This window comes from Anopheles cruzii, chromosome 3 (genome assembly GCF_943734635.1).
Source record: "Anopheles cruzii chromosome 3, idAnoCruzAS_RS32_06, whole genome shotgun sequence".
In the NCBI taxonomy this organism is placed as follows: domain Eukaryota; kingdom Metazoa; phylum Arthropoda; class Insecta; order Diptera; family Culicidae; genus Anopheles; species Anopheles cruzii.
This window is the reverse complement of record NC_069145.1, coordinates 47,301,888-47,311,414: the sequence shown is the minus strand read 5'-3', so window position 1 is coordinate 47,311,414 and position 9,527 is coordinate 47,301,888. Positions and strand designations below refer to the sequence as shown.

The 9,527-nt window shown below is 45.8% G+C and overlaps 1 protein-coding gene across 1 annotated transcript; it reads left to right on the top strand.

The window, feature by feature from the left end:
• Window positions 1–407: 407 nt before the first annotated feature.
• On the top strand, window positions 408–7,635 carry LOC128275200 (uncharacterized). Its single transcript, XM_053013616.1, has 5 exons — window positions 408–3,128; window positions 3,903–4,019; window positions 4,083–4,248; window positions 4,318–4,511; window positions 4,597–7,635. Exons 1-5 carry the CDS (start codon window positions 408–410, stop codon window positions 4,789–4,791), a joined length of 3,393 nt encoding a protein of 1,130 aa, XP_052869576.1. The 3' UTR covers window positions 4,792–7,635.
• Window positions 7,636–9,527: the final 1,892 nt, after the last annotated feature.

Sequence of the window (9,527 nt, the reverse complement as noted above, 5' to 3'; positions counted from 1 at the left end):
CAATTGTTCACGGGCAGTTTACGTCTGCCGTTAAAGATTATGCAACATTTGTCGTGTGATCTGGTGCAGCAGTATGATGAGTACTTTACGGTTGTCTTTTTCATTTATCTCTTCAACAGATTCGTCAGATTGTAAGGAATAGTATACGGATAAAACCGCATGGACGCCTTTTCAACGAAACGTAGGCCACAGTACGCGACGGACGGTGATTTCCACTCACCGACACCATATTCTAAACAAGCACAGCGAAGAAGGAATATTTTTTCCGAACAAGAGGTTAGCCCACAATTCGATCACTTAATTCTAATTCACTTCATTAATTACAACTTTGTTTTGTAGGTTTTCCGCATGCTCGCCCCCCAATTGGATCCATTAGCGAGGCGTCACGATCGCCATAATCGAGAAGAATGGATATTATCAGAACGCCTGGAAATATTAATTATAATAGTAATGACAGCAGCGGCAGTCTTGAGCCGCTGTTGCGTAGTCCCAAGTCAAAGGACAATAATGGGCACCACCAGGGAAGCTCAATCGCGTCCGGTCCGAATCCCGCTCACCATTCATCCTCCAACAACGATCAGCGTCCGAGTGGGCGGAATGGCCTAAAAGCTGGCGGTAGTGTTGACAGTCAACCTATTGTGCCCGCTGTGCAACAACAGGAGCAGCAGCAAAACAGGGGCAGTGGTAGTGCGCAATTGCGGCAACAACCTCCACAGTGCCCCTCGACTGACTCGGGCAACAGTTCCAGTGTGAGCAGCAGTAGCAGCAGTGGCGGCGACGGTGGTGGTCGGAGTAATAGTAGTAGTGCCAGTGCCTCCGGAGTTAATGTTGAAGATCCAGAGACTAAACCGCAACCTCCTTCCGGTGATGGCGTGACCGCCGATCAACAGCCACACACGACGGCGACGGTCAATCGCAATGTGTATGTGAACAAAACGTACGACCGTGGTGGTAGTGCTAGTGTCGATGGCGATGTCGGTTCCGTGTCCGTGGTTTCGATCGACGAAGGTATTGACGAGCCTTCCAGGTCGGTGGGACCGATCGTTGCTGGTGGTGACGGTGGCGGCGAGGAAGAGATCAAACCTTTGCTCGAGATGACCAACGAGCGTCGGAAGAGGAAGAGCATTGTGAAGAGCCCCTCGAACCAGAGTTTCGGCGACAAACCCCCTCGACTGTTGAGTCTGCAATTTTCGCAACCGGAAGGCGTGATGGTTGCCGAACGTCCCGTGCACCACGTGCAGTTCAGCAGCGCGAAACAGCGCTTGGATTCGGACGCCGAAGGGGGCGATCGACTAACGCTGCTTGCCGGAACAACGGGAGGTTCTGGTGACGCCGCGACGGGTTCATCGGAACCGATGTGGCCACCGACCAGTCCAGTCGGTAGTATCCTGTCGCACGGTTCAGCATCTTCTTCATCGTCCGGCTCATCGTCCTCATCGTCGTCGTCTTCCTCGAACGGCAACAGCTCGCTCGGAGCGTACGCCGAAGCACGGCCACCGGATGGTGGTTGGGGCTGGGTTGTCGTCTTCGCCTCCTTCATGGTGAACCTGATTGCGGACGGCGTAACGTTCAGCTTCGGTGTGATGTACATTGAGCTGCTATCATACTTTGGCGAGGGCAAAGGCAAAACTGCCTGGGTCGGATCACTCTTCATGGCCATGCCGTTGCTCTGCGGTCCGGTAGCTTCGTTTCTCACCGATCGCTACGGCTGTCGCAAGGTAACCATCATCGGTTCGATACTGGCCTCCGGTGGCTTCGCGTTGTCCGCGTACGCCTCCTCGATCGAGATGCTGTACCTCACGTTCGGCATAATGGCCGGATTTGGACTTAGCCTGTGTTACGTAGCAGCCGTTGTCATCGTGGCGTACTACTTCGACAAGCGGCGCTCCTTTGCGACTGGTCTGTCCGTGTGTGGCAGCGGTATTGGAACGTTTATTTTCGCCTCCCTCACGCAGTTCCTGCTGGACACGTACGGATGGCGCGGTACGACACTCATACTGGCCGGCGTCTTTCTCAACATGTGTCTCTGTGGGCTGCTGATGCGTGATCTTGAGTGGACAACACACAAATCGAAGCAACGGCGCCGTCGCCAACAACAGCAAGCGGATTCGGTCAGCAACAGCACGAACACGGCTGGCGGTGCCAACACAACCGGAGCGCTCGTGAACGGCTGCATTGCCGGCGAAGGAAACGGTGCGCTGGCAACGAACGGTTTGTCGGAACCGATGAGTAACCAGCAAGCGTACGATCTCGACGATCCACGTCTGTTCAGCTCACTTATCACGCTTCCAACGTTTATGCAAAACGGTGCCTCCGGACACGAAAAGATTCCGCTCGAATTGCTTACCATGCTGAGCAAACAGCGCAACGTGCACGATCACCATTTGCTCCAAAGCTTCCCTCCCAAGCTGAGTAGTTCGCACAGCTTCAGTCAGCCCCTGTCCCCACCCAGCGGTGGTGGTGATGGTGGCGATCTTGAGGAGCACAGTGTAGAATTGGCACCGAGTGACGACCCAAAGAAGGTGGTGGAAGGTGAAACGAAAGCGAACAGTATCGAGGTGGCAGGTCAGCCATCGCGTCAACGAGCTGCCGGTGAACAGCGCGCCGGGGCAAGAGGACGGAACGCGGCCGGCCACAGGCAATCGGCCGCCCAGTACGATCACGAAGGGCTTCCCGTATTCCTGCGTCGGGTGCACAGCCACAGCACCCGCGGTACGAACCCGACGAGCCCACATCCGACACCGACGACCGCGTCCTATCTGAAGGACTTGCGCATGCATCGCCATTCGCTCACGTACCGCGGTGCTATGCTGAACATTCAGCGCTACCGGCTGCGTGCCTCCTCCTGTCCCGACATCTACCGCAACTCGATGACGACGATCGCCAAGGAGAAGTCGGCCTGGTTCCAGGGTGTGGAAGAGTTCCGAACACTATTTGTCAGTATTCTGGACTTTTCCTACTTCTCCGACGTGCACTATCTGCTGTTTGCCGTGTCCAATTTTTTGCTCTACACGTTCTACGATGTACCGTACGTGTACCTTGGGGACTACGCGACGCAGATTGGCTTTAGCCACCAGCAATCGTCCCTGCTCATCTCGATCATCGGTATCCTCAACATGGTGGGCGAGGTAAGAAACGTTTACCATCCCGATTTCCAGTGTGTGTTTATTGGCTGCATTTTTCGTTGCGCTTCGTAGACCGTAGTAGTTGTAGAAGGATTCGCCAGCGTAAGGTGATTGCGTTGCATTGTGCAGACAAAGCTCGTTTCGCTCACTGTTCTGGTCGCAATTAGTGTTGCTTTATGTTCGATAGAAAATAATAATGTTTAACTGACTTTAACTGTGGTCATTCAATAACGGGGCACTCATTGCCGTCTGTATGCATGGCTTAGGCATGATCTTCGTCAATTTGAAAAATCGCACCGATAGTTCATATCAATTGATTAAACAATTGGATTCATCTACATCATCACGAGTCATCAAATACATCTACATCAAATCAAAGCTACACGCAAGCATCTTGCATTTCTTGTATTCGTTATGCATTATAATCACATTCTGAGGCATCTGCGCATACGAGTTCGTCAAAAGTTTGCGAAAAAGCAACCGAAAGCTACCAAATTAATAATATCAACTGTATTTCCAAGCAGATGAGACAGACGGACAGTTTTTGTATTTCTTTTGAAGGGTGAGCCAGCGGATCTGCTACACTACACGTTCCTCTGCACCTGGGTAGTGGTTAATTTATGCCATTGCTCCCTATAGATGTTTTTTTCAAATGTGCGCGTGTGTGTGTGTTTTTGTGTGTCGTCGGTCCTATTCTCTCAGCAGCCACTAAGCGAAGGAGTCGCCGGTCGATATCGTCCTATAATTGGTGAACTAATGTTTCCTTTATTCGTGCAGGTTGTGCTCGGGTGGATGGGAGATCGGAAATCGGTGAACGCTAACTACACGTACGCGATCTGCATGGCATTATGTGGAATAGTGACCGCCTTGGTACCTCTGTTTCACGATTATACGGTAAGTGACAAGGCTGTATTTTATAGCGTTGGATCACTTATATATTTTTTTGCACTCTCTCAGCACCTTTCGGCGCTAGCTGGAGGTTTTGGTCTGTTCATAGCAGCAAACTACTCGCTGACCAGTATTATCCTGGTGGAACTCATCAGCCTGGAGCGTTTCACGAACGCTTATGGGCTGTTACTTTTGGTACAAGGCGTTGCCAACCTGGTAGGACCGCCATTGGCAGGTAAGGTTCACTACTTGTGACGTTGTGACAACAAAACATATAACTTTTCCCACTTTTTTTCTATTTCAGGGTGGATCTCAGATTTGACCGAATCGTACGATTTGTCCTTTTATTTGGCTGGGTTTTTCATTGTGGTTTCCGGTGCGCTGTTGATGGTGCTTCCTATTGTGTCGAAGGTTCGCAAAACGATCGAAACTCGCCGCCGTAGCTCGGCCCGTGCCTCCGACGATACCGCCAGCGAGGAGGCTAATTTTGGTAAAAAGGTACCACATTTTCTCACATTTACTTTTTAGCTTAGCTGTTAAAAAATGGCTATTTTGTCATAATTTGTTTCGGCTAATTTCGCAGATTTCTTCCGGCAGTGGCCACCAACATAACAATAATAGTTCTTCGAATGGCAACAACAAAAGTGTTACTGAATGCGACACGAAAGGCTCATCACCGAAGGATTTACCTACGGCACGTACGACCGCTGCCTACGCTGATCACGTTTTTGGAGTGGACAGTAAAAACTTTCCCCTGGAGGGTGGCGTAACGGTATGAGTTAGTTGACAAGGAGAGCGGCCAACGGGTCGCCAGCGTGTGACTTCGACGAGGGATTTGTGCCCGATTGATCGGTTTCTTCCATTGAACGCAGCATATGCAGTTTACGAATGTTCATGTAGTTCATGTAGCCAGATAAACTAGTTTTTTCATCGTTCTTATTTGGAAAGTGTCCTTTTGTCCCTTCCCATTTATCAACCTAAATCATCATTGAATGCTGAAATGAGCTGAGCAATTGAATTTAAATCCCTCAAAGTAGAGCGTTATTATTTTAAAACAGTATATGCTTGTAGATTGTCGAACACAAAATGAAACAAATAGAGCATTGGGCGAAAGCCTAGATACACTTTCAGCACAAACGACCGATATCATGCCCGATAGCTCGAGATAATAATTACAAAAGGTAACAGTATAAAAGACGATTACAATATATATACCTCATAATGTACGGAAAGCTATGCACTCTTCACAGCACACGATTTCTTGGTGTGGTCTGCTAAAAGCAAAATTCAGCTTCCGTTTTTATTTGACATAACTGTTTTGTGCAGCCATGTCACGCAGCTGGTTTTGCACCCCTGCGTTATTGATTTCGCTTATATACCACTTTCTTTGAATTTCATGTAATGTGTTGAACTTGGCTTAATATAGGTCCTATTTGATTTCAAATTCATTGGCTAAGAAGATGTTTCTGGCAGGATAGGAACTGTATCTAGATAACGTATAAAACCTTTTTGAACTATAGTCTTTCTGATAACCAATTAAGGAAAATTCATCACACTAGGTACAGATAATCATGAGATGAGAATTGATGCAATGAAACCAAAGCTAATGTTTCATTTTAGAAACGACGAATGTTGAATTAAAACCAAAACCGATTGGCCCATTTGTATGTAAATATACAAAGAAATAAGGCGAATCTAACGATAAGATGTTCACTGCTCACTAGTGATCGGCAGAATATGATTTTTTTCACTTAACAGTCTTTCACTTTTCAACGGTTAATGTGCACGAACCGATCAATTTGAACATTAGTTTAAAGTTTATGCTTCTGCTGTGAGGCAGAAGCAAACCACTTGGTGGAAATGGCAAACTTCATCTTTGACTCATATAAAACTGCTACTTGCAGATCGATTTCATAGTAGGGGATGCACGGAGCGAAGAAATAGTAAATAAAATATGAATCAAATCTGAACAAAAGCATATGTAATCTCTATTTGGTGGAGGTTGAGTTTTCGAACGACCGATCGACACGAAATCGTTGCGACTATTGGTAAATAATAAAAGCTTTTTGGAAAAAACTCTCCTTTAATGGAAACCAACTAAATTTTTGAACTGTGAAGCGATGCAACAACCAACAATTCTGCTAAATATAATAAACTGAACAAAGGAGATGTGGACGAGAACTGACATTGTGCATGTAACACTATAGAGAGAAAGACAGAGAGAAGCATAAAAGAAATATTCATCAGCTGTGATCACCTAGCATATTAACAACCAAACTAAACTAAATTGAATTAGTAGAACAATGCTAACCAGGAACATCAACCGTTGTTAGAAGATTATTGAAAGATGGAGAAGTAGAACACCAGAATCGACATGAAAGAGCAGTAATCACTAATCAGGTGGTGCACCGGATGAATGTAGCAGAATGTCGGAAGCTCGAAAGCATGAATAGATAAAAGACAGTTTTTCAGTTCAGTTTGCAAAAGTTGTTTCTGTGTATGAAACGAATAATTGTAAAATATTAATCTGTTCTACTTTTGTTGGAATGCAAAGATGTAGCGAGTGAACATTATGGAGACGGTGACACATCGATAGCCACCGATAAAGCGAAACATACAATATAGCTATAGAAACTATAACTTAAAATGGGATCAAACAACCAGGGCAAGAGGCTCTCCAATAGATTGTGTAAACATGCATACGATTAAGTTGAACACTCTGCCAAACACAGTGGAAGAAAATGACAAGTAGAAAAGATAAACAAGTTATAAGTAAACTATATAAATCAGCAAATCAAATATATTTTTAAGCAGACGTCTTTCACATAAATCCCGTATGTCAAAAAGAGACCGAACAGTAAGGACTGATTGCATGAAATGGGAGCAGATTTGGTACGGTTATAAAATCTCTTTTGGTGAGAATCCGTTCAAAAGGGGTGTTTTTGGTTTTTCAATATTTAAATTCAAGTTGAACTCTTTTCAATGGTATGAATTTGGTTCAAGAGAATGGAAAGGTAAATAGGATCATGCTCTGGCAGTGGCGGTTGCGGTAGGTAGACTGTATCCATCTGTTGCAGTGCTCATGGAGTTCTGGTAGCAAAGAAATTATGCAAAACAAATTGTAGTAGAGCGTAACATAGTATATTTAACTTCAAATCTTTTCGAAAGACACTAGCATAAAGTACGTTTGTGCTGGAAAAGTGTAAATCGAAAGAACATCTGAGAACCACACAAATATTACGCCCATGAGAATGCATGTCTTGGTATTTACATTAACAAACTTTAAACCAAACAATTGTTACATAAAGTGAAAAGATGAGAGATCTTTTTCGACATTTGTACACTGTACTAATCGCATTGAAGACTTTTTTGTTTACTTTCGCAATTGAATACTTCGTCGAATGATATGTAGTGTAGTAGTATTTGCATTCAAACATGAAGAACTTCCCATAACCACTTAGCATAGATGACACGGCAGCCCAATTGATAATATTTGACTTGACGCCCATTCACAGTTTGTTCGAGTGTGTGAAGGGTTCGATTAGAAGATGGATAATGTCATTTAGCGAACAAATTATAGAAAAAAAGAAATAAAAACAAATCTAAACTAAAACCAGTTTCAATCGAACGTTGCGAGCGACATTCACTGTTATTGTTTGTTAGTTTTATTTCATTGAGAACATTCGTTACTTCGTATCTTGTTTTAGTATGACCTAGGCAAGGTGTGATGTTGGGACGTGCATTCCATGCCGGGGTTTATCTACGAATTGAAGGGTTTCGAGTAATAGATTTTGTACGTCTAACACGTGTACGACTAAAGCCTATTTTCAACTGAACGGAAGTCTTTATACGGTCGTCGAAGTTTATAATCGAATTGTAGTGATTTAGTTCTCGAACATTTTTAAATTAATACGAATGGCTCATAAATATAGATTGAAACATGCAGCACGCGACACCGATCAATGGCACAGTCGTATCGTATTCTATGACCGTTGGAGTTTTTTTGTAGAACAACTTAATATCAGTCGCAAGCAGAATTCGCCGATGCGTCAATCTTTAATTTCTTAGGTACCGCCGTCAACAACCGCTTACAGACAAACCCTGAAAAAACTTTTCCATTTTCAACGAAAATTGCCGATGGCCGGGATCGCAGAATTGGGTCATTCCCGACTCCTAGAGTTCGTGCTATTAAAACAATCTTTCTCAAACCGTGGCACATCACTTGTCACCCCTTCGACTTGTCTGCGGAAAAATGTGTGCCACGCCAAGCCGAAAACCACTAGCCGGTAGCGTAAAAAAGACTCCCTTTTGGAAAGAGGACAAAGTATGTATGGTTTCGTACCGCAAGCCACGGACGGTGCCCGTTTTGGGCAAATGTTGGGGGAAGCAACCAGTCAGACCCGGCACAACAAAACTTCAGTCCCGCGATGATTCGCCCTCGCCGTACGATCGCGCAGGACGTACCCGTGACGTTGCCTCGGTAGTGCTAGCGATGTATGCTTATTTTTGTTCTCCCACTACACGGCAGTCCCCTCTTTTCGATCTGGCAACGGTGTCTACCGTGCACTTCCGGCCCCTTCGCGTGGTCCGGAGGGCCTGCATTAGATTCAAAACGCTAGGTTCGGCGATGCGCATCAATCGGCGCGGGTTCAGTCACGCTTTGGCTGCCGCTTCGTACGGTTCGATTTGTATCTGTCCGTAAGCCAGCGCCCTGTAGTACGAAGCACTGTCCGGTGACCGGAATACCCGTGTAGCGTCCCGCGCACGTCGCCCGTCTTCATTAATCGGAACCGGCACAGAAGCCGTGGTTTTCCCGGTTTGAAACCACCATCGACGGGAAACATCTTAGTGTGATTGATAGCATTAGTTGCGGTCGGGACTAGTGCTTCTTTTCAACGTCGAGTGGATGGTTAGGAAAATTCTCGGGCTGACAGCGACACCGTCGTTCGCTGAAGTGAGGTGAAATATGGTCAATTTTTTGTTCTGCCTATAAATAGTGTTGTGGTGAAGTGTGATGTGGTGTAAAGCGGTGTCGGAATTACGAAGTTTAAAACTGTTTCGAAACAAGTTTAGTTTTTCCGTAAACATTTTGACACCCGAACGTAATCGGTTTGTGGGCCATCGTAAGAACCGTTCCTCACGAAAGGTTTTGCAATCGCGTGAAGGATCGTTAAAAGGTTCTTTGACACCAAGGTTCTTCGGTGTTCACTGTGATAAGTTAAAGAACGCTACTGGAAAAAATTAACACAAATTTTTCCTGGCCAGTATTTCCTAAAATTCTAATCCTCTTTCACCCATCATACTGAGTGAAAATTCCGTCGGATCACTACACGGAACGCTGGCAACACCTCACAACCGGCGCGAAAATGTTTAATCAATCAAAACCATAGTCACGACCTGCGATTTGCGCGTCCCGGCCGTTAGGTTTCGAGTGTCTTGGAAACCACCGTAATGTGGATCCATTCCCCCTTGTTCCTCAGGTTCCTCAGTCGACTGGCATCGTGACTCGCAGGG

Excerpts from the sequence above, each read along its gene's own strand:
- LOC128275200 (XM_053013616.1), top strand. The coding sequence starts at position 408 with ATGGATATTATCAGAACGCCTGGAAATATTAATTATAATAGTAATGAC. Across the intron at positions 3,129-3,902 it reads TCCTCAACATGGTGGGCGAG|GTTGTGCTCGGGTGGATGGG; the intron begins GTAAGAAACGTT and ends TTATTCGTGCAG. Across the intron at positions 4,512-4,596 it reads AGGCTAATTTTGGTAAAAAG|ATTTCTTCCGGCAGTGGCCA; the intron begins GTACCACATTTT and ends CTAATTTCGCAG.